Here is a 25,741-nt window from a genome sequence, read left to right as displayed (position 1 = left end):
CCTCTGCCACTCTGTCTGCCTGTGCTCACTCTCTCTCTCTCTCTGACAAATTAGTAAATAAAATATTTTAAAAAGGAAAGAAATGAGCTATCAAGAGTCAAATGCTTAATCGACTGAGCCACCATGGCACTCCCCTAAAGACTCTTTTTTTTTTATTTATTTATTTTTTATAGACATATAATATATTTTTATCCCCAGGGGTAGAGGTCTGTGAATCGCCAGGTTCCCCTAAAGACTCTTAAATGGAATTTTAAACTAGAAATTTAAAGTCCATCAAGGAAAAAAAAAAATGAGCAAGTATAGTCATGAACATTTTGAAAAAGATGAATGAGTATAGCCTTGCCATATTGGATCTTAAAATGTATCACAAAGTTATAATAGCTAAAAAGCATCACACTAGTATAGGAAAAGACTGGAAGAAAAAGGAAATAGAAATTCCAAAACAAGACTCAAATGTGTATATGTAGATGTGTGTCAATATTATCATATTATGAAATTAATGTTTTACATTAGTGCAGAGAAAAATGGATAATCTGGAGGGGAAAAATTAAATCTCTACCTTATTACAAAAAAAATTTAGATGGATTCAGAGATTTCAATTAAAGATTTTATGAAAATAAAGCGATAAATACAGTCCTAAAAGAAAAGAGAGATGCAAATTTTCCTAATCCCTTCAGTGTAAAAGGTTTTTCTAAACATGAACATAAGTGAAAAAATTGTTTGATTTTATTTTGTTTAAAGATTTCATTTATTTATTTGACACAGAGAGAGAGATCACAAGTAGGCAGAGAGGCAGGCAGAGAGAGAGGGGGAAGCAGGCGAGCAGAGAGCCGGATACAGGGCTCAGTCCCAGGACCATGAGATCATGACTTGAGCCGAAGGCAGAGGCTTAACCCACTGAGACACCGAGACACCCCTGTTTGGTTTATTTTAAAATATAATGTCTGGGGGTGCCTGAATGGTTCAGTGGGTTAAAGCCTCTGCTTTCGGCTCAGGTCATGATCCCAGGCTCCTGGGATCGAGCCCCGCATCGGGCTCTCTGCTCGCCTGCTTCCCCCACTCTCTCTGCCTGCCTCTCTGCCTACTTGTGATCTCTGTCTGTCAAATAAATAAATACATTTTTTTTAAATAAATAAATAAGTAAAATATAATGTCTGAACATCAAGTTAAAAGGGATATTTACGAGTGCTGAAAATTACTTACAGCAAATATCACCAAAGTTTAATAGCCTTAATATATAAAAGCTTTATATTAGAGAAACCCAAATAGAAAAATGAATATTTTTATGAATATTTATTAAAGATAAAAAAGAGAAACCCAAATAGAAAAATGAATATTTTTATGAATATTTATTAAAGAAGTACAGATGCTGCTTATAAAAGAACATGAGAAAAAAGGGTTCAAACCCAAAAATAATCAAATAAATTAACGAAAGAGTTACACGCCATTGTTTGACATATCAGAGTACAAGTTTAAAGGTTAAGATCCAATGTAAGTAAAGGTAAACAGGCAAACTTACACATTATGTGTGGAATTGTAAACTAGATCAACATTGTGGGAGGTTAGATTATACATTTCAAAACCTTCAAAAATATTTCTACTCAACAACTTCATCAAAGAATTAATCCTTAAGCAAAATGATTTACAAAGATGTAGAAATTATGAGAGTCACTGAATGGTATTCATGACGGCAAGAAAACAGAAAGGACATATACATCCAACAGCAGATATCAGCTAAATAACCACTATACCTTAGAAACTCTGTTGAAGAAGAAGATTTTGCTATGAAATGATATTAATTATACATTGTTAGGGAAAGGTAAACAACCATACAGCAATGGTCTCATATTTAAACAATAGTAAGTGTACATACGTGTTAAAACTCAAGCAGAAAAAAAAATTACCAAAATGTTCACAGTGATTGTCTGTACATATTGATATTACAAGCAGGATTTTGTGTTCTCCTTGCCATTCTTTATTTTGTAAATGTCTCTATAATCAATATGTATGACATGCATAGTAATTGTTAAAATAGTAGCAATAATAGTAGTAAAATCATGCTGAAAATTGTTAAGCTTTTTCTCCTTTCAAAGAGCAGGAACATGCTAGTTTTTTTCTCCTTAACATGGAAGAAAGCACCATGGATTCCCATTAATGGAAAAAGATGTGTCTTGCCCTCACCCTGAGGGACACTTTCAGGGGGATGATTACAGCTGCTATGACAACAAGGGGAGGATGTGATGTCACATAATGATCCAGTGACTGCGATGTTCCCATCCCAATGCAGGGCTCTCACTGCCAGCTGGAAACCCAGCAGAGACCTCATTAAGGGCATCTGTTCAGTAATTACTACAAGTTTCCCCTCGTCATGCATCCAACTCTGCAAACAGCCCTACCACAGACTCCAGCTCTTTATTCACAAAGGGCCTTAATCTCCCACTTCTATAGAGCTCAGACTGACAGCCACCAGAGACCTGGGGTCAAGTGTCGGCACAGACAGTAAATGCAATTTCCACTAACAGGGACCAGGGGGAAGAAGGAGCCAGGCAACTTGCACAGAAGCAGACATAAACTAAAGCCTCAAGGTGTTTAACTACGGGATCTATATTGTGTCTCCCTAGAATGTTTAAATATTGTCATTTCCATTAGAGAAAACCTAATACACCTCCAACCTACAGAAAAGAAGAGTAAATAGCAGTGATTGCCCAGCAAGCCAGAGAGAATCAATTGCAATATCAGAATGCAAAATAAATTCTCCTACAATGAATATGAAATCCCAAGACTCCTGCTGCTAATCATTAAATGACATATTATGCTGGATTTTTGCATGCCATTTTCTCTGCCTAGAATGTCCCAAAATTCTCCCATGCCCATCCCATCCTTAACTTCATCCAATCCAGTGATTCCCAAACAAAGCTGCACATCAGAGTTACTTAGAAAGCTTTCTAAAATGTGCATGCCTGGGCTCCACTGCATAACTAGAAATCAGGATCTCCAATTCCTGGTAACAGAAATCTTTAACAAAGTCCTCCTTTGGTTCTTCTGCAGTCAGGCCTACGCCTGCAGTATTTGAAAAACACAGATCTAGCTAATTCCTACTTCTTTAAAACTCTACTCAAGGATTCATATATTGCTGGTAGGATTGTCAAATGGTACAGCCACTTTGGAAAGCAGTCTGGCAGTTTCTTGAAAGTTAAACATTAATTTACCATACAATCTAGCAATTCCACTCCTAGGAACACACACAAGAGAATGAAAACCTATATTCACACAAACACCTGTACATGAATGTTTAGAGCAACATTATTTGTAATAGACAAAAAAACAGAAATAACCTGTGTCCATCAACCGGCGAATGGATACACAAATGTATATATCAATATAATGAACACTATTCAAAATAAAACAGTAGAGTAGTTATACATAGTGATTATTGCACAACTCCATAAATTTACTAAAAATCATGAATTGTACTTTCAACATGGGTGAATTTTATGGTATGTAAATTGCACCTCAATAAAACTGAATGAAGGGAAGGGGGAAAAAAGATAAGACAAGACGGGGGGCGGGGAAGATAAGACAAGACTGAAAAAAACTGAGTCCAAGCCTTTGCTGACTCCTGCAGGCAGTGAGACCTTCCTACCTGTGTTAGCCTCATTCTTCATAAATCCCTCAGATAACACTTGGCCCAGGGATGTTATTTTTTAGTATCAGTCTACCAGCCTACAAGGTCATAAACCCTCTCTTTGGGAGAAGAGGAAATGGTAGATGTCCCAAACTGCTTTGAATTTTTACCTAAGGTATGCGCCACAGGAACAGGAAGAGCCCTTCCTCTGACATTGCCCATGTATAGTCAGGTTCACACATAACCACCGCAGCTTCAGAAACCCCAGACTCGTCCTAGTTTCTCTACTTCCCAGGAAAGAGCCTTTGTTTCCCTGCCTCATCAGAAAATAGGGAATTAAATGAGCAGGTACTTGTAAAGCCCTTAGAATAGTACCTAGCAAACCACAAATGCTCAATTAGAGAGAGAGAGAGAGAGAATCAGTGTATGTGGAGTATTTGTGTGTGTGTGTGTGTGTGTGTGTGTGTGTGTGAGAGAGAGAGATTGAGAGAGAGAGAGAAAACTGGTCAGACATCACTGTCCAAACAGGCCATGCTGTGAAATGCTCAGGTAAGTTTCACCTGGCTTGGGGGTATCACAAAGTGGGGGCATTAGGAAAACTGAGATAAGCATGAAAGAGGACCTAGGTACTAAGTTAGAGAATAAGCAGAATGGTTTTAAATGTCCATATACACAATTAGGTTTGGGGGTGTGTTTTTTGGGGTTTTTTTAGATTTTATTTATTTTTGAGAAAGAGAGAGCACAAGTGTGAGGGTTGAGGGGAGGAGCAGAAGGAGAAGCTGACTCCCCGCTGAGCAGGGACCCACCCCCCACCAATGTGGGACTTGATCCCAGGACCCCAGGATCACAACCTGAGCCAAAGGCAGAGGCTTAACCAACTAAGCCACCCAGGTGCCCAACAACTATGTTTTAAAAAGCAAGTAACAGAAAACATGTATGATCCCATTTAAATATAAAACTCCAACAAATCTGTACCTTACTCACGGCTCATCATGATAATTGTACTTTTAATCCCCTTCACCTATTTCACCCATCCCTCACCCACTTCCTGCCTGGTAACCATCAGTTTGTCCTCTATAGTTAAGCGTCTGGTTTTTTTGTTTGTTTGTTTGCCTCCTTTTTTCCTTGTTCATTTGTTTTGTATCTTAAATTTCACATATAAGTGAAATCATACGGTATTTGTCTTTCTCTGACTGGACTGTTTCACTTAGCATTATACTCTCTAGATCCATCCATGCTGTTGAAATTGCAAGATTCCATTCCTTTTAATGGCTGAGTAATATTCCATTATATATATCTCCCATCTTCTTTATCCATTCACCTACCAGTAGACACTTAGGCTGCTTCCATAATTCGGCTATTGCAAATAATGCTGAAGAAAAAAAAAAACACCTGGGTGTATGTATCTTTTTGCATTAGTGTCTTAGTATCCTTTGGGTAAATAGCCAGCAGTGGAATTACTGGATCATATGGCAATTCTATTTTTAATATTCTGAGGAACTTCCAGACTATTTTCCACAGTGGCTATACCAGTTTGCATTCCCACCAACAATGTACAAGGGTTTCTTTCTCTCTACATCCTCACCAACACTTGTTGTTTCTTGTGGGGTTTGATTTTAGACATTCTGATAGGTGTAAGGTGATAGATCATTATGGTTTTGACTTGCATTTCCCTGATGGTTAGTGACACTGAACATCTTTTCATGTGTCTGTTGGCCATCTATATGTCTTCTTTGGAGAAATGCCTATTCATGTCTTCTGCCCATTTTTAATTGGGTTATTTGGGTTTGGGTTTTTTGGTGTTGAGTTGTATACATTCTTTTTATATTTTGGTTATTAACCTTTTTTTGATATGTCATTTGCAAATATCTTCTCCCATCAGTAGATCGTCTTTTTGTTTTGTTAACATTTCCTCTGTAGTGGAGAAGCTTTTTTATTTTGATGTAGTCACAGTAGTTTTTTTGCTATTGTTTCCCCTGCCTCAGAAGACCTGTCTAGAAAAATGCTGCTACAGCTGATGTCGGAGAAAGTATTGTTTGTGCTCTCTTCTAGGATTTTTATGGTTTCAGGTCTCACATTTAGGTCCTTAGCCCATTTTGAGCCAATTTTTGTGTATGGTTAAGAAAGTAGTCCAGTATTCTTCTGCATGTAGCTGTCCAGTTTTCCCAACACCATTTGTTAAAGAGACTGTCTTTTTCCCATAGTATATTCTTGCCTCCTTTGTCAAAGACTAATTGACCATACATGCATGGGTTTATTTCTGGGCACTCTATTCTATTCTATTTATCTATGTGTCTATTTTTGTGCCAGTACCATACTATTTTGATTACTACAGCTTTGTAGTATATTTTGAAATCTGAGATTGTGATGCCTCCAGTTTTGTTCTTCTTTTTCAAGACTGCTTTGGCTACCCAGGGTCTTTGGTGATTTCATATAAATTTTAGAATTATTTGTTCAGGATTTGTGAAAAAATGATGTTAGTATTTTGATAGGAATTGCATTAAATCTGTAGATTGTTTTTGTATGGGCATTTTAACAATATTTGTTCTTCTAATCCATGAGCATGGAATAACTTTCCATTTGTTGGTGCTGTCTTCAGTTTCTTTCATCATTGTTTTATAGTTTTCAGAGTATAGGTCTTTTACCTCCTTGGTTACATTTATTCCAAGGCATTTTATTATTTTTGGTGCAATTGTAAATGGGATTATTTTCTTAATTTCTCTTTTGGCTTCTTCATTATTAGTGCATAAAAATGCAATGGATTTCTACATATTGATTGTGTATCCTGCTACCTTACTGAATCTATTTGTCAGTTCTATCAGTATGTTGATGGGGTCTTTAGGATTTTCTATATCCAATGTCATGTCATCTGCAAATAGTGACAGTTTTACTTCTTCTTTACTAGTCTGGATGCCTTTTATTTCTTTCTCTTGTCTCATTGCTGTGGTTAGGACTTCTAGTACTAAGTTGAATGAAAGTGGTGAGAATGGACATCCTTGAATTGTCCTGATCTTAGTGGAAAAGCTCTCAGTTTTTCCACTTTGAGTATGCTGTTAGCTGCGGGTTTTTCACATATGGCCTTTATAACGTTGAGGTATATTCCCTCCAGACCTACTTTGTTGAGAGTTTTTTATCTTGAATGGATCTTGAATGGATGTTGTACCTAATCAAATGTTTTTTCTGCATCTATTGAAATGATCATATGTTTTTATTCTTTCTCTTGTTGATGTGGATGTATCATGTTGATTGATTTGCAAATATTGAACCACTCTTGCATCTTGGGAATAAATCTCACTTGATCATGGTGAATGATTTTTTAAATATATTGTTGGATACAGGTTGCCAGTATTTTATTGTAAGTTTCTACGTCTATGTTCATCAGATATGTCGGCCTATAATTCCCCTTTTTTGTAGTGTCTTTTTCTCATTTTTTTAAAGATTTTATTTATTTATTTGATAGATAGAGATCACAAGTAGGCAGAGAGGCAGGCAGAGAGAGAGAGAGAGAAGGAAGCAGGCTCCCTGCCAAGCAGAGAGCCCGATGCATGGCTCGATCCCAGGACCCTGGGATCATGACCCAAGCCGAAGGCAGAGGCTTTAAGCCACTGAACCACCCAGGTGCCCCTTTTTCTCGTTTTGATATCAGGATAATGCTGGCCTCATAGTATGTATTCAGAAGCTTTCCTCCTCTTCTATTTTTTAGAATAGTTTGAAAAGAATAGGTATTAACTCTTCTTTAAATGTTGGTAGAATTCACCTCTGAAGTCATCTCATCCTGGACTTTTGTTTGTTGGGAGCTTTTTTGATTACTGACTCCATTTCATCACTGGTAATCAGTCTTCTCAAATTTCTATTTCTTCCTGACCCAGTTTTGAGAAATTATATATTTCTAGGAATTTATCCATTTCTTCTAAGTTGTCCAGCTTGTTGGAATATAATTTTTCATAATATTGTCTTATCTTTTGTATTTCTGTGGTGTCGGTTGTTATTTCTCTTTTAGTTCTGACTTTGTTTATTTGAGTTCTCTCTCTCTTTTTTATGAGGTGAGTTAAAGGCTTATCAATTTTATTGATCTTTTCAAAGAAACAGCTCTTGGTTTCACTGATCTGTTCTGCTGGTTTTTTTAGTTTCTATTTCATTCATTTCTGCTCTGATCTTTATCATTTCCTTCCTTTTGATGGTTTGGGGTTTTGTGTGTTCTTCTTTCTCTAGCTCATTTAGGTGTACAGTCAGAGTATCTATTTGAAATTTTTCATGCTTCTTGAGGGAGGTCTGTATCACTATGAAGTTCCCCCTTAGAACAGCTTTTGTTGCATCTCAAAGGTTTTGGACTACTATATTTTCATTTTCATTTGTCTTCATGTATTTCTTTATTTTTCTTATTTCCTCATTGATTTCTTGGTTGACCCATTCATTGTTTAGGAGTGTGTTATCTAACCTTCATGTATTTGTGTTCTTTCCAGATTTTTTCTTATGGTTGATTACTAATTTCATATTGTTGTGGTCAGAAAAGATACAAGGAATGACTTTGATCTTTTTAAATGTGCCCCCATGTTGAGTGCATAAATATTTACAATTGTTTTATCTCCTCATTGGATTGTTTCCCTTATTCTTATATAGTTATCCTTCTTTGTCTCATTACGGTCTATCTTAAAGTCAATTTTGTCGGGATGCCTGGGTGGCTCAGTTGGTTAAACATTTGCCTTTGGCTCAGGTCATGATCCCAGGGTCCTAGGATTGAGTCTCACATTGAGCTCCTTGCTCAGCAGGGAGCCTGCTTCTCCCTCTGCCTGCCTTTCCCCCTGCTTGTGCTCTCTCTTTTTGACAAATAAATAAATAATCTTTTTTAAAAAATAAATAAATAAAGTCTATTTTGTCTAAATATTGATATCCCGGTTTTCTGTCACTTCCATTTGCATGATAAATGCTTTTCTATCCCTTCACTTTCAAACTACATATTTAGGACTGAAATGAGTCTCTTGTAGGCAGCATATAATTGGGTCTTGCTATTTTATCCATTCTCTCATTTTATGTCTTTTGGTTGGAGCATTTAATCCATTTACATTCAAAGTAATTACTGATAGGTATGTATTTACTGCCATTTTATTACCGGTTTTATGGTTGTTTTGTAGTTCTCCGTTCCTTTCTTCTCTTGTTCTTCCCTGCTGTGGTTTGCTGACTTTCTTTTGTGATACACTCAGATTCCCTTCCCTTTATTTTTTGCCTATGTATTACTGGGTTTTGATTCGTGGTTACCATTCAATTTATATATAACATCTTATGCATATAGCAATCTATATTAAATTGATGGTCACCTAAGTTTGAACCCATTCTTTACTCTTTTTCTTCCTCTCCCCAGTTTTAGATATGTGGTATTATATTTTACATCATTTTTTTTAAGATTTTACTTATTTATTTGATAGAGAGACACAGCGAGGAAACACACGCAGGGTAGTGGGAGAGGGAGAAGCAGGCTTCCCACTCAGCAGGGAGCCTGATGTGGGGCTTGATCCCAGGACTCTGGGATCATCACCTGAGCTGAAGATAGATGCTTAATGACTGAGCCACCCAGGTGCCCCTACTTTACATCCTTTTATTTTGTGAATCCCTCGACTGATATTTATAGATATACTTAATTTTACTGCTTTCATGCTTCCTATTTTCTTATTCCTTTTCATGGTCTTTCCTTCCACTCAAAAAGTCCCCTTTGACATTTCTTTTAGGATTGGTTTGGTGGTCATGAATTTCTTTAACTTTTCTTTGTCTGGGAAACTCTTTATCTCTCCTACTATTCTGAATGATAATCTTGCTGGATAGAATATTCTTGGCTGCAAGATTTTTCTTTCAGCATTTTGGATATATCATGCCACTCCCTTCTGGTGTGCAGTGTTATGGCTGGAAAATCCACTGATCACCTTATCAGGTTTCCCTTGTATGTAACTGTTTTCTTTTCTCTTGCTGCTTTTAAAATTCTCTCCTTATCACTACTTTTTGCCATTTTAATTACTATGTGTATTGATATGGACCTCTTCGGGTTGATGTTTTTGGCGGTTCTCTGTGCCTCCTGAATCTAGATTTCTGTTTCTTTCCCCAGATTCAGATGATTTTCAGCTATTATTTACTCAAATACATTTTCTGCATCTTTCTCTTTCTTTCCTTCTACGATCCCTATAATCCAAATCTTATCATGTTTGATAATGTCACTGAGTTCCCTAAGTCTATTTTCATTTTTTATTATTTTTTTCTCACTCCTTTTTTTTCCATTACTCCATCCTCCAGGTTGCTAATCCATTCTTTTGCTTCCTCTACTCTATTTATTCCATCTAGTGTATTTTAATTTCAGTTATTGAGTTCTTCATCTCTAATTGGTTCCTTTTTACGTCTTCAGTCTCTTTGTTGAAGGTCTCATTGAGGTCCTCCATGCTTCTCAAGTCCAGTGAATATATTTATGACCATTGCTTTAAATTCTCTGTCAGGTATGTTACTGATCTCTCTTCCATTTACTCTCTTGCTGTGATTTTGTCCTGTTCTTTCATTTGGGACCTATTCCTCTGTCTTCCATTTTGTCTAAATCTCTGTGTCTGTTCCTGTGTTAGAAAAGTCAGCTACCTCTTCTGCTTTTACTGTGGTGGCCTTATGAAGAAGAGGTCCTGTAGTGCCCTGCAAAGCAATGTCCCCTGTTCACCCAAACCTGGTGCTTCAGGGATGTCTCCTATGTGTGTTGTGTGCACCCCACTGTTCTGGCTGAGTTGCATTTGCCTTCAGTCCAGTTGAGTGCAATGTCTCTCTTTGCCTGATCTAGGCAGGGTTTGGTCTCTGAGCTGTTACTGGGCCAGCGTGGGGCCACTTGGGCTTGACCTGAGTCAGACCAGGCCAGAGATGCGGTAGCACTGAACTACAAGGCATTTTCCCTGTGTTGTCTCTTGAGAAGCCTTCATTTTGGGGGCAGTGCTTGTAGTCAGACCAAATGTCTGCCCCCAGCCCACGGATGGGGCTGCAGTTGGACTTGTGTGTGTAGTTATCTCCCCACGGCAGGAGACACTTTAAAGCAGTGCTGGCCCCCATTAGAGCTGCTTGCACACTGCCAGACTTAGGGTACCACTTTGGATAGGCTCTAGCCAAGAGCGTATTAGAGGGGGAATTTGGAGGGACTACAGGAGAACATGGGGGCAGAATGTGCAGTGTTAGCAAGGTTTGCACAGGTCTCTTGTGAGAGGAGAACTGGAGCTACTTTAAAAAAACTTCTACCACAAGGCTGGAGGGAGCGAGTTCTCAGGAGAGCATGGGGGCAAAGTGCATGGTGCTAGAAAGGTCCAGAGGCGTTGTCCAAAAAAAGCACACAGGGGCAGAGCAAGCAGTGTTAGCAAGTTAGGCAGTGAGTACTGGCATCACACTAGTTCCTGCAGGTGTCTGTGTGTGTCTAGGCTGGGGGCAGGGGAGTCAAATGGTGCCGACCAGCTCTTCAGTTCCTGGAGGAGTCTCTGAATGATTCCTGTCCCTCCAACACATGCTCTGAGTAAGTAAACAAATCTCCCACCTGTATACACCAGATGTTTTCCAAACTGCTCCTTCTATGCTGTATCTCCAGGACTGTTGTGCTGTCTCTTTAAGGGCAGGGATCCCGTTTCCTAACCACCATCCAGCTCTCCCAAAATTAAGTCCACTGATTTTTTAAAGTTCCAAATGTTAAGCCCTGCTGATTGTAAGAATTCATGAAATTTGGCTCCTCTGGTTTTCAAAACCAAATATTGTGGCGATTCCTCTACCCCATGCAAGTTCCCCATATCTGGGGTGCCTGATGTGAGGCTTGGTTTCCCTCCTCTCTTTCAGTCTGCAGTATCTCTCCCTCCTGTAGACAGTCCCTGTGGGTCCATTTAGCTCCCAAATACATCTCTGCCTTTCCTACCCACTTTGATGAGGTGGCTTCTCTTCATTTAGCTATGGAATCTGTTCTGTCCATCTTTGGGTCTTTTTCTGGGTTATTTACACTGATGTGGGTGTTTTCTAGTTGTATCCATGGGACAGGATCTGCCATCTTCCCCAGAAATTTGCTACTGGGCAGTTTTAAACTGGAGGACAAAGAGATCACTTGTATGTTCCAAAAGAAGATTTAGCTGCTGTTTTGAGAAGAGTGTGAAGGGGAGGCCAATTGGAAATATCCCAATAGACTCAGTGAGTGAAGGGAAGGGTCTGAACTAAGGGAGGGGAGATGGAAGGGAAAGTATGCATAGGAAAGAGTTTAGAGGGGTGCCTGGCTGGCTCAGTCAGTAGAGCATGTGACTCTTGATCTCAGGGTCCTGAGACTAAGCCCCACATTTGGCATGAAGACTATTTAAAAAAAAAAAAAAAAGGAAAGAGTTAAGAGAAGAAACTCTTAAGTCCATAAGTAAAAACCAACTTCCAACAACTTTACTTCCAAAACCCACTTCCCCAGGGCTCCTTGGGGGAGGCCTGGTTCTCAGGCCAAGCTCCCACCACACACTCCAGAGCCTGCCTGCCAAACAGCACAGGAAGTGCCAACCAGCTCTCCCCAGAGCAGCTGGCATCAATTACCCAGCACTCGGCTGGGGTAAGTCAGGAGTCTCAGATACCAGCCTGGTCAGAAACCCTATACTAAAACAAAGACAGACTTGCAGCCCTGCCAGCATTCAACATAAGTGGCTGGTGGGGGTCTGTGGGAGGCAGCCAGGGAGCGGACTGGTGAGCACCATCCAGGGAAGCAGCTGTGGGCCTGGGAGCCTTGCCCGCTCCCTGATTGCAGGGCCTCTCCATCATCATAACCAATAGCTACCAATTATTGGGCACCTAGAGTGAGCTAGGTTCTTACATTCTTCATCCTATTGAATTCTCCCAATGCGACAAAGAAGGAATTGCCAACCCCATTTACAAATGAAGAACCCGAGGTTCAAAGAGATTCGTGATCTTTCCCACAGTCACAGGGACAGAACAGGTCAGCACTGGGCCTAGAGCCCAAGTCTCCTGCATCACGCTCCTTTCCACCTACCATCCTGGCCTGGGAGAGTTAACCATCTAAAAAGGGCCTAGAAATTAGGGACTCACGTGCAAAGCCATCACAAGTGACACACTAAATCCTAAAATATGATACTGGTTGAAAAGATGGGAGAATTTGTAGGTCCACCATGGATTCATTGAAAATAACTGTACTGCATCAGGACACCAATGCCCAAGGACACAAAAGTGAATGAATGCCTTTTGGCAGGATATGCCAAATTTGAATATCAGAAAGCAGAAGATCGAGGTCATAATTACAGCTTTTCAAAGAACACTATATACAAGTGTTTGATGAAACCGGACTTAGAGTTGGTTATTAGTATTATCTTCATGATAATATTATTATAGAAATATATCATCATTATGGATATGTATCATGAATATAATAATAACACAAAAACAATATTATAACAACCATTTATACAGAACTTACTATGTACCAGGTACTGTTTGAAGTTCTTGATGTACATTAACTCATTTAATCCTCTAACACCCCAGGAGACAGGTAATGTAATTATATCCATTTAACAGAGCAGCACATTGAGAAAGGGTAAGTAACTTGTCCAAGATCACACAGCTAATAAACTATGAAGCCAAAATTCAAACCAAGGTAGTCAAGTTCCAGAATCCATGCTCTTAACCTCCGTTAAGAGCCTCTCAAATCCAGCAAGCATTTATTAAGCAGAACCCATGATAGATGCTCCCATAACTACAAATCTATTATCACATTTATGGTTCATAATAAACAAATCTAGGAACATGAATTGAAGCCATGAAGGCTTCCTATACCATCAGAATAAACCCAACCCTACTGATAAACATACACTTGGAAATCTCCACTCATTTGCCCCATTTCCCACGAGGATTTATATCATAAAAGTGGAATGGCTGGAAGGCCCAGGCATAGACAGTCTCTTGCCTTTGATTCCCTCAGTGGTCATCAGACTCACTGTGAATCAGAATTACCACACAAAATTATACACACACAACCTAGGCTACTTAACTCCAAAAATAATTTTAACTCTCTACTAGTCTTTTTTTTTTTTTTTAAGATTTTTCCTGTTTATTTATTTGACACAGAGAGAGAGATAACAAGTAGGCAGAGAGGCAGGTAAAGAGAGAGGGGTAAGCAGGCTCCCTACTGAGCAGAGAGCCCAATGTGGGCCTCGACAACAGGCCCCTGGCATCATGACCGGAGCTGAAGGCAGAGACTTAACCCACTTAGCCACCCAGGCACCCAACTCTCTACTAGTCTTACATCCAATTTATCCTGCTTTGTTCTGAACTCTGCAAAGCATCTTTCACCAGAAATCTAGTAAACCTCATTTAGCCATTCCCCTGCACCTTCCCACTCTGGGTAAGTTATGGTGGACCTTAGGACTCAAGGTTCACCTCCTTCTCGAGTGGCAGGAACCACAGAGATTGCCTTACTCAACCAGTTCATTTACAGATGGACAAACGGATGCCCGTGTTAAGTGACTCACACAGGATGAAAGAGCAAGGTAGTAAGAAACTCACCTCAGCTCTCAATTCTGAGTCCGGAATTGGGCATTTTCCCCCCATGGTTCTCCCGCTCTTCCACAGTGTCTAGTTCATGCTATATTTGGCAAATATTTATTAACTTCCAATAATAATAGTGCTATAGACTGAGTGTTTGTGTCTCCCCAAAATTCATATGTTGAACACTAATCCCCAATGTGATAGTGTTAGAAAGTGGGGCCTTTGGGAATTAATTAGGTCATGAGGGTGGAGCCCTCAGAAATAGGATTAGCACCCTTTTAAAGAGACCCAGAGAAGTCCCTTGACCCTTCTGTCATATGAGGACACAGCGAGAAGTAGGCCCTCAACAGACACCAAATCCACTGTTACCTTCCCAGCCTCCAGAACTGTACGAAGTCATGTTGTTGAAGCCACCAGGTCTGCAGTTTTCTGTTACAGCAACCCAAATGGACTAAGACAACACCTAGGAACTCTACTTGCATTTTATCTCATTTGACATCCCAACCCAGCAAGGTAGATACTATTTATCGTGTCTACTTATAGCTTACAACACCGAACTTTAGCCATGTGTTGTCACCTCTCTAAGATTGCAACAAAAGGAAGATGGGGTTCAGAATATGAAACCCAGTGTCTAACTCCAGAGCTTGTCATATTCTGCACTCAAATAAGTCCAATTTAACCATCCTGCTCCCCTTTTTCTTCTATGTCCCAGGACAGATCCACAGGCCTGGCTCAGAAGGTCATTCCTACAATTCTGGAACTACTCCAATTACCCCATGGCCCAGGTGGATTCTGCCAGATGCGTGGAAGCTGGGTAGACATTCCAGGTACACTGTATGGCCCAGGGAGGGGCATCAGTCCATGATATGGCAGAGGAGTGCCCAGTGCACACTTTGCTCTTGTTCCTATGCTGGGGATCAGCACGGTTGTTCTTCCTAGTGTTCATTCCCACACCAGCACAGACAGACCCACCACTGAGCCTGCCACACGGTACCCACCAACCCTCAGGATCATATACCACCAACCTGCATCCACTCCCGGCCACAGCCAGCTCTAGGCACAGCCTGATTTCAGATAAAGGGAAGGGACACTAAGCAAAGACACACAGTGTGACAGGCAGGCACTATGCATGGCACCTCACTCTCCATGCTATGGTTTACCCACAAGGAAGGTGGTACTACCTCATTTGTTCTAAGAAGGAAACTGAGGCTCAGAGAAGCTAACTAACTTGCGTGGCCAGGACAATAAGTCTTTGCACGACTCCCAAAGCCCAGGGTTTCTCACTACAAATGCAACCTCCCCACTGACACCCATCCCTAAAACTGTGTACTCCTATTGCTAGCGGATAATCAGAACCCCATCATAAGAGCCTCATTCTTCAAGCCAGAGATACAGCTGCCCTTTGTTGCAGTATAAATGCTGGGAAGAGGGGTGCACAAATTTTAACCAGTATGAAGTCTTCCTTAATAATAAGAAGCATTTGAATGGCATTTTAGAGTTAAAGCAATTTTTTCTCACATAACTTCACCTGATCCTCACTACAGCTCCATATCTAAGACTCACACTCCGCATTTCACATACGAGGAAGCGGAGGCTCAGAGAATGATTTGCCCTAGAGGCACAGTGGGTCCGGGAGATGGGTGGCAGAACAGAGATGGCAAGGCCCAGGCAGCATGACCCCTCATTCCACATACCCCTTCCCCTCACTCTGCTCCAGCCTTCTCAGAGATGGGAAGAGGAGGGAATTAGGGCCATGGGTACTGGGAAGTGGCTGTAGAGTATTTTGCCTTGGATCCTTATTCAATTCTTTGCTTCCTACTGTCACCCCCAGCCAAGCAGGCAATACCCAAAAGTCTTGCCTCCACCCAGACAGACAGCAGGCAGATGGAAAGAGACAGGACACTCAGCCAAGAGACCCCAGAGACCACACTGGACTGACAAAATCCTGAGCCATATGCACCAAGGGAGGACAGGGGCCTCTACGCCTTGGCTGGAGAGTGGGCCCCGTCCCCAGGGCATACAGCCAAGTCACCCTGGCTCGTTTCCCACAGACCCCTGCCCACCCAAGAAGCCCTGTGATAGGAGCATCCACCAGCAGACCTTTTCCACTTAGCATGGGCTCCCAGCTCCGACAATCCAAGGCAGAACAGGAACCCTCATTCCCAGCCCCCTGGGCCTCTGCTGTCTAGGGGCCCCTTATGTTTCCTCCTCTGGGACAACCCTACAGAGAGAAACATAGGGGCAAGGGAGCCAGCGGCAGTTGCTACAGGAAGCACATCCCTCTGTTAGCAACACCGCTTCAGTACAGGCCTAGAATTTTCCACACCACCAGATTCATTTTTGAAGGAAGCAGCTTCTTTGCCATATACCCCACCAACTTCACATCCTTCCAGCCCATGGCTTCACCCATTTTCTTACAACACCCTAGAGGTCATCACTGAGGGGAGAAAGGAAGTGAGGGCCCTCCTGGAGCCCCATTTTCTCATCTGTAGAGTAAGTGGTAAGGAGTACCAAAAGAGACTAAGTGAGGCCCACTCAGGTAGCATTAAAAAAAAAAAAAAAAAAGTGCTTTTGTTTTTTGCAGACATACCTCACTTTGTGGGGAAGGCTGTGTGCTTATATTTTAGGCAGCCTCATGGGAAATGTAAAACTCTGTGCATGTCCTTAATAAAACCCAAATAGATATCCAAGCCCCAAAAGACCAGGAGAGTTCTTCTGGAAAACACGAATACTGTACTCCTCCCATTTGTTCCATACTCAAATGCTAGTTCACAAGTACCTCACCAGAGTCAAATAAGCTTGAACTTCAACATACAGCTTGAATTAATACTAATCATTATAATCACTTGCTACAGTTGAAAATTCAGTGGTTTCCTAGGGATGGAACTTTCAAAGCACGAATGCCGGATGACAGTTGGGGCTTTCTGGTATAGCACATGTTTAACTTTATAGTCTTATTTCCAAGACCAGTTGATTGCACATCTGATTTCATGACCTGAGAAAATTATATAAAGAGGACATAAGAACATTTGCATCATGACATGCAGAATGATGAGGCTGAAGAGGAACCCTGGTGGGAAGCAGATTAACAACACCTGTTTCTTCAACCTGATATTCCCCCCAGAAGCAGCCCTGCCCCACCTGTGACAATGCTCCAATACTTGCTGGTTTTGCCCCAGCCTGGGCTGGTCCAGCAGACATGGCAAATTCCCTGGTCTCTCTTCATCAGGATGACAGGCTGGTTCCAAGGTGTAGGCAGAAATAAAGTCCACTGTGGGAGGCAGCATGGTGTGGGGCAAACCCTGGGCTGAGGGGTCACAGCAGATGTGGTTTGAACCCAACTGCGCTACTTCCTAGCTTGTGACTTCCAGCAAATTATCCCTCTCAGAGTCTCTCAGGGGTTTCTTCTCCTAAAATGGGGTCATAACAGATAACTTCCAGAATTACAAAAAGTGATCAAATGAGCTGAGTAAAGCACCTAGATCAGAGCCTGGTCCAAACCGCACAGCTACGCTTGATATATGGCAGCACCTGTTCTCACTGCCGCCTTGACCATTAATGTCCCAGAGGTCCCAAAGCCAGGGAAAAGGCTTGTTTAAGAGCCCCAGGCTTCCATATCAGAGGGAATTCTCATAGTTTTTCTCCATGGGGGTGTTGTTGGTGTTTAGGAAAATTCCCCATTGTGAAGAGCTGTACCTCACTCTGTAAAACATTGAACTCCTCTGCACTCTGCTCACTGTCTCTAGAGCTTGTCCACAGCCGCCCTCCATGCAACTACCAAAAGCGCACCATATTATTCCAAACACCCCCTAGGGTATATCACCCCCATGGAGAACCACAGCTGAAGCCTTCTCCCTGCCAGTCTGAACCAGAAGTCAATGCCTCCCCTTAGAGCAGAAATGTCCATTCAACAGAGAGTTTTGTCAGTAGCCCTCCAAATTTTATTCTTTTTTTTTTTTTTTAAGATTTTATTCATTTACTTGACACACAGAGAGAGAAATCACAAGTAGGCAGAAAGGCAGGCAGAGAGAGAGAGGGAAGCAGGCTCTCCGCCAAGCCAAGAGCCTGATGCGGGACTCGACCCCAGGACACTGAGACCATGACCCGAGCCAAAGGCAGAGGCCCAACCCACTGAGCCACCCAGGTGCCCCAAATTTTATTCTTGACCTTATCACAGGGTGGGTCACATTTCCCCTCCTACAGAACTCCTAAGACCTCCACTGTCCTCATCAGCTTCCCCTAGTAAGAATCTTTTGAGTTGCCAGTACCATAACATGAATTCTTTTAGTAAAGTCCCTTGACCTAGAAATTCTGCATTTATTAATTTAGACTAGAACAGGAGGTGGTTCCCAAAGACAATGTCAGACACTTTTGAAAAGAAACAATCTGGGAGGCACCAAGATCTCATTAAGAATCTTCTCTCACATGGTGAGAGAGGGGCTGTCTACTTACTCCACCCTGCAGAAACCAAGTGACTAGTTGGTGTAGGGGCCAAGGCAGATCACCCCCAAAATGAGCTACTTTTGCATGCAGATTATTTTGAGCTGAAAACAATCAAGGCCCAAAAGACTTAGAAAGAAACTTTGACCTTCCCCCTACATAAAAGAATTTAGAGGACCTGCTCCAGGAAGAGAGCCAGAGATAACTACAGTATTTTATGAACTAGGGATGATAGACAGAGAGGAACTTAGCAAAGTCTGTTTATTAAAATTCCTCTCCATGCCCCATTGTTTCTGAATGGCCCAGCAAACATCTGTTTGGAAAACATTTACTCTTTCCCATCTTCTTGTGAATTGCTTTCCTTCCCTTTGAAGTTTCAGACCCTACATCCTTCTCCTCAGTTCAGGATGACATATATACCTCATTTTGTCTGACTGTCTTTGGAATCTCATGTCTGTATGGATTCCCAGTATGTACATAATTAAATTTTATTTTCTTCTGTTCATCTGTCTCATGTCAGTTTGATTCTTAGTTCGGCTAGAAGAATCTTAAATGGTAGAGAAAAATTTTTTCTCCCTAACACTGGCAACCATGAGTGTGGACTACAAGATATCTGTATGTTTCAAAGCAAGTCTTAACTGCCACATACTGATGTTGCAGGAATATGAGTCCTCCTACCTGAAAAAAATATTTGTAATATACATGATATGGCACTCACAAGTTATGTGTGTATATATATACATACACACACACACACACACACACACACACACATAAAGAGAGGAAGTGGGGAGAAAGGCCCTTGAATATGTGGAGGTTAGAGGTATCAATGTACCACACAACTGAAAATCCACATATAACTTGGATTTCCTAAAAACTTAACTAGTAATAGCCTACTGTTGACTGAAAGCGTTACTGATAGGATAAACAGTTGATTAACTTACATTTTGTATGTTATATATACAACATAATATAGTCTTAACAATAAAGTAAGCTAGAGAAAAGAAGATGTTATCAGAAAAATCATAAGGAAGAGAAAATATATTTTACAGTACTGAACTGTATTTATTGGGAAAAAATCCATGTATAAGTGGACTAGTGCAGTTCAAAACTATGTTGTTCAAGGATCACCTGGATATGTATATAGGTGTATATATATACACACACAGAGACACATATGTATGCATTGGGGCACCTGGATGACTAGTCAGTTATGTGTCTGACTCTTGATCTCAGCTCAGGTCTTGATCTCAGGGTCATGAGTTCAAGCCCCATCTTGGGCTCCATGCCCAGCCAACTTAAAAGAAAAAATGACATGTGCGTGTATAATGTATATTACTAATATATATTAATTATATAATTATGTGATTGATTGATATACAGTAATTGTATGTTATATCATTACTTACATATTATCTATCATTAATATATTAATTATATGTATAATTAACATGTATTATACACTATAAATTAAAAGTATCTGCAAATTAAAATGAATGATAAATAACTCAGAAGAAAAACATATAGACAAAGGAAATAAAAATACAATTTTACAAAAGAAGTGAAATAACATGGAATTGAGATACTCCTGTCCAACTCTCAAACCAGCAACTTCTTTTGAAATTATAAGTGTCTGGTACTCATGAGAGTCTATGAGCAGCTTGATAAACTGCTGGTAGGAGTGTAAGTAGGTATTTCCAGAGATTAGTTGAGCAATAAATGTATTTTTTTAAATCCCTAAAAATATACATAGTCTTGGACCAAGCAATTATACTTCTAGAAATGTATTCTCAAAAGTACTTATGGATGTTCTCTAAGATTTAGTCCTTTTTCATTATTATGAAAAATGAAAAAAAATCAAAAGACATTAAATAACCAACAATAGGAGATTGATTAAACAAATGCTTTACATATAACATGAAGCAAAGCTAATAAGATGTTAAATAGATTACCAAATATTATCATTGCATTTTGTTTTAAAAAGTATATACAACAAAAAGTACTGGGAGTATATAAAAATACATTAATAATCTTTAGCATTTGCTGATAAAATCCCAAGTGATTTTCTTCTTCCTTTTTGATGATCTGTGTTTTCTCAAATGTCTATACTGGCCTAAAAGTTCTAAAATATCTCTAAAGTCACATACAAGTTTCTACTTAGTAAAAAGTCATATATGGACAGATCACATCACCTCAAGAGTACGAATTCCTTGAATACCAGGTTCTAAGTCTTTTTATCTTCATCAACTACCCCCAAGATATTAACTTAGGGCCTTGAATGACAATTGCCACTTATTGAAGGAGCACCATGTGCTAGGTGTTGTACTAAATTGTATCTTTTAATATAGTAAAATTCAGTAAGCACTTTTCGAAAGAAGGAGGGAAGGAGGACAGATGGAAAGGAATAACTGAATAAATGTCCAAAGATCTGAAATAAGTTGGCAGCTCTCTCACCAGGAAGTGACCTGCTCACTTTTGAGGTCCCTTATAACTTGCAGGCCATACCAATGTGCCAAATCATTTCTCCTTCTGAAGACCGGACCAAAAGGACAAAAGGGGTTAGGAGGAGAAGGACCACACTAGAAACCTGAGTTTTAGAAGCCACACGTTTTAGAAGATCTCAGAGGGAACTACCAAGTAAAGCTTTAAAAATCACTTTTAGAAGGTTTCTTACCAGATTCAAGAAAACTAACATTAACATGACAATTGCCTGTTAATGAATCCCTTTGACCTTGGCAAGGTTAAATTCGTTTTCACAAAAACTCCCAAGCAGTCACCATCACCATTAGAGGGTGAAAGATAAATTAGACATAGTTTCATAGGCACCTAATTAAGTAACTCAGGACAGTGTGTGAGCTCTCACAAAGTACAATGAGGCCAAGGGAGTGCAGAGGGGCAACTTCTTTCTGATGGAGAAGGACAGCACAGGAGGTGGCCAGTGAGAGACAGGATAGATGAGATTTCTCAAAGCCGAGTTAGGGAAATGGCATTCCTGGCTGAACAGAGCAAGGGCTCTGAGGGCTGGAATCTGGGTAAAGGCAAGTAATGATGAGTGTGGGGAAGATACACGTTTGAAGTGACAGTTGAGGCAGGAAACCCTAGCTCAAGCCAGAATGGGGAGCCCTGGGAAGCAGGCTAAGGAGTTCAGAGTTAATTCTGAAAGGAACGTGTTCAGTCCATGGCCCAGAAATCTTGGGCCACTTCATTAAAAGGAACAAAGTATTCCAAAAATGATCTCCTCTCCATTGGTACCTTCTTGCCCCTGGCAATTTCCGGCTGCAATGGCAAGCAGGGGCAGCCCACCAAAAAGCAAATTAACATACCACCTCATTTTCAAAGGTTTTGGGGTTAAGTTCAGATTTAAAGCCACAGTGACCAGAGCATACCCAGAAGTAGAAATGCTGGAGTAGCTCCTTGGCACCTGGCTTTGCCCTGTTTCTCCAAATTCTGACATTCCAGAAAGGAAGCCTCCCTGGTTTTGTTCACCTCCTGGGAAGATGAGGGGCCAATCTCTGGCCAGTTCTTTCAAAACAGTGCACAGCATGGGACCAGTAGTGAAAGCATCCAGAACTGTTCTCTTGAAATTCAGCGTCAAGAGGGTCAGCCTGCTAATCCTGCTACCTCTAATAGCCCCCCTAGCACTCCTCTTGGTAACAGGTTTCAGAAGCGAAGAAAAGAGAGCCACAGCGAGTCCAGAGGACAGGGAACCCCTTTTGCTCAAACATTTCAGTAACATGATCCATCCCTCCCTGCCTGGATTCCGTGCCTGTCTGACTGGTTCTCTCTTCCCCTCTTCCCTCTCCCTCTCCCTGCCTTCTTACATACATCCTTACTTCCCTCACCTGCCTTTCCCTGTGCCCCTTTCTCCTCCTTTAAACTTTTGTAAAAACCGTCCTTCAGTCTGTCTCTGACTCTTATCTCTATGCGTCTGTCTCTTTCAGCTTCTGCATCTCTTGTTTCTGTCACTATCCCCACCTCTCTGTCATTCTATTAGTCTCTGTCTCTGTTTCTGACCTGATATCTAGGTGTTTCCATAATGTCTCTGTGTATCTCTGTCTCAGTTTCTATGGTGTCCACGTCTTTCTGTCACTCTCTGACTTCCCTCTTTTAGTATTTCTAGATCCATCTCTCCATTTCTCTGCCTCCATCCCTGTCTCTATCTCTCCTCTCTGATTTACGTTGCTAAAGTCGCAGCAAGGAAATGGAGCAGTTCAGAAAGGGGTAACCCTGAAAACCAGCTCCAGCAGGCTGCCGGCTCAGAGCGGTGGGAGCGGCACCGCGGGGACAGCCGCGGGGACAGCCCCGGGCGCGGCGACCCCCCACTCACGCGGCTCCCTGGCCCTGTCACCGCTCCCCGAGGCTCCCCTCGCGAGAGCCCCGGGGCCCCGCCGGACCCCTGACCACCTCCCGCCCCCGCTTAGGAAGGACCCTCGCAGCCAGGGGAAAGGAGCCAGGAGTCGGACAGAGGGTACAAAGTTCTCACCGATGGTGAAGCTGTAGCCATCGATGCTGAAAGTAGCGCTCCGGCATTTTTTGAAGCCCTCTTTCCTGTTGCTGGCGTCCGTCATGGCTCGGCCGGCGGCGTCCCGGGCTTCCCCGCCGCGCAGCGCGCAACCCCGCGCCCGCGCCCCGCGCTCGGCGATGTCCCCTCCCCCGGCCGCGCTGCGCACGGTCCCCGCAGCCCCGCCGCCTGCCGCCCGAAGCGTCGGGAGCGGGCGCTGTGGCTGCAAGTCCGCCGAGGCTTTAGACGCACCGCGCGATCAGCGCGCGGCGCCACTGCCCCATCCCCGGTGCCAAGTTCCAGATAGGGCGCGTGGAGCGCTAGGAAAGGGAGGCGACGCGCGCCCCAGCGTGGGGACGGGGGCTGAGCGGGTGCGGAAATCCCTGTCTTTTCCACCCTACTCTCTGTGAGCGCCGAAGCCAGCGCGCTCCCCTGTTTTCTCTCTCGACTTCGCCTTCCCGTCTCTGGGGGCTGGTGGGGTTTGGGGACTCAAGGGAATGGCTCCGATCTGGCGTCGTGCTCCTTCTAGACGTTTTCTCTGGCAGGCAGCAGAGCTCCCAAAAAGCACATCAACAGATGGAAAAGCAAACATCTAAGCCGGTCAGATGCTGCCAAAGTTTACTCCAAACAAGGAAGTCAGGAAAATCGCCACGCCCACTTCCTCCCAGCAGATGTCCCCTCAACTAGCCGGGAGCCCCAGGAGATTACTGCTCAGCGGTCCCTCACTAGAGATGATTATCAAAGCAACCCATATTTGTGGCCACGTGCTTTCACACAGAGGCTCGAACGTATTCGATTTACAACCGTGTTCTAGCCCATTCCTCAGGGCACGTCCCAGCTCTCTCCAGTATGGCTTTGCCAAATAATTAACTCCTGGTCTTTAGGGAGGTAAGAGATTTTACCAGTTCTACAGCTAACCCTCTTGTTACAGATGAGGAAACTGAGCCTCAGAGAGGCTTGGCTTGATTAAGGTCCTACAGATAGAAAGTTGCAGCGGTTAGACATAGTATCACTTTCTGACACCGATCACTGGCCCTTCCAGTACCTGAAATGACCAGCTAACAGTTACTGAGGATTTAGAGTTGCACTGTTCTATGTCAGGGACTAGGGAGCTCATGTGAATAGACCAGAGCCCAGTCCCTCGGTGGAGTCCACCCAGTGTCACATGTAGAATGACAGTGCTATGCTCAAACTATTGGGAGACTACAATTAATTTAACTTCATTTGCTGTGATGGGATTTGACACAATTAATAAACACTTATCCATCAGAGAGAATCAAGTATATTTAGAGAGGCAATCAGGTTTGTTCCTAATTGGTTCCAGTTGAGTTGAGGGAGCAGTGGGTCCACATGTCTTCAGAACCTAATTAAAATTAGAAACCCTCTCCAAAAAAAGGCACATATATACACATGTGCAGTGTTCTACACACAATTTCAGGGGACTCATAAAACTCTCAAGCCCCCAGGTTAATGAATGTCTCAGGGAACTGAATCTCTTTCAATTAACCATATACTCTCAGAGACATAGGTGTTTCTTTCTTTATGTCAGATGTCTTGGAACTTCAGTTATAAATTATCTCAGGAAAGACCTAGACACCTAGACCCACATTCATATTGATAGTATCCTTAGATCAATAGCAAGATTAATTGATCCACAAGGCAACAGGTGACAAGGACCTCATGTCACACATAATGACACATCTCAGCTTGGATGCCAGGGGTTGCTTGGACTCTAAGATACTCCTTGAGACCGGAAATGGTTACAACATGAAAGCATCAAAAGGGATCTATAGACAGACAGACTTGGGTCTGAAATCTGATTCCACCATCTACCAGCTATGTGACCATGAGAACGATGCTAGACCTTCATGAGTCTTGCTTTCCTCATCTTATCATGAGGATTAAGTGAGAGGATGAAACCCAGACATACAGTGGGCATTCAGTTACTACAATTGCCAGGTGGCTCCCGACTTTCATTATGTAGACACTGGAAATTTCTTCTCCATGACAACAATATATTTTAGTTATTGCTATCACCATTAATTTTGTAAATAAGGAAAATTTTACATATAACATTTTTATGTATATTACCTAAAATATTAGATATATTTTTTAATTAAGTAATGAAAAGGAGTTTCCAATAGTTCCCATTCCCCTGTATTTCTCGAACTTTCCCAAACCTTTAGCAGAAGCACCTGCCTTCTTTTGTGTCACTGTAAATCCTGGAGTGAGGAGCCTGAAAGCCCTATGTGATAGTCTCCTATAGTAAATTATCAAGAAAAAAGAAAACCCTAATGCAATGGAAATTTTTCCTTGAGTGAGCGAAATTAAAACTTGGTATTTAATCACTCTTAGCAGAAAAGCTTTTTGAAATACAATCTATAAAAATAATAACAACGTGATCATTTATCTGTCCCCTAAAGACTGGTAAAAATAACTTGCCTGAACAATTAGAACTGTCTTTAAACTGCTTCTCCCCAGAATCATTACCTCTCTCCCTGGTTTTAGAGATTGCACACCTACAGAACCACTAAATGCATTGCTTCAAGTGCAAAGTCTCAAAGCAGCCTTCTCAGTGTGGAGCTCTCACAACAAACCAAGTGAAGCCGAGTGCTCACATTACATAAGCCAAGAAACAATGAGCTTGAGACTAAGATCAGAAG

General features: G+C 41.7%; 1 protein-coding gene across 1 annotated transcript in view; it reads right to left on the bottom strand.

The window, feature by feature from the left end:
• PDE1C (phosphodiesterase 1C) overlaps window positions 1–23,145 on the bottom strand; it is a 495,776-nt gene extending 472,631 nt beyond the window's left edge. Inside the window, exon 1 of the mRNA XM_032872082.1 lies at window positions 23,061–23,145. Coding sequence (XP_032727973.1) covers window positions 23,061–23,145 — 85 coding nt within the window. The remainder of the gene's footprint in view (window positions 1–23,060) is intronic.
• Between the last annotated feature and the right edge of the window lie 2,596 nt (window positions 23,146–25,741).

The sequence above is a fragment of the Lontra canadensis genome, unplaced genomic scaffold (genome assembly GCF_010015895.1).
Source record: "Lontra canadensis isolate GAN:19392208 unplaced genomic scaffold, GSC_riverotter_1.0 scaffold2, whole genome shotgun sequence".
Classification (NCBI taxonomy): Eukaryota; Metazoa; Chordata; class Mammalia; order Carnivora; family Mustelidae; genus Lontra; species Lontra canadensis.
Note: the sequence above shows the minus strand (reverse complement) of the source record. Positions and strands in the feature narration are given on the sequence as shown.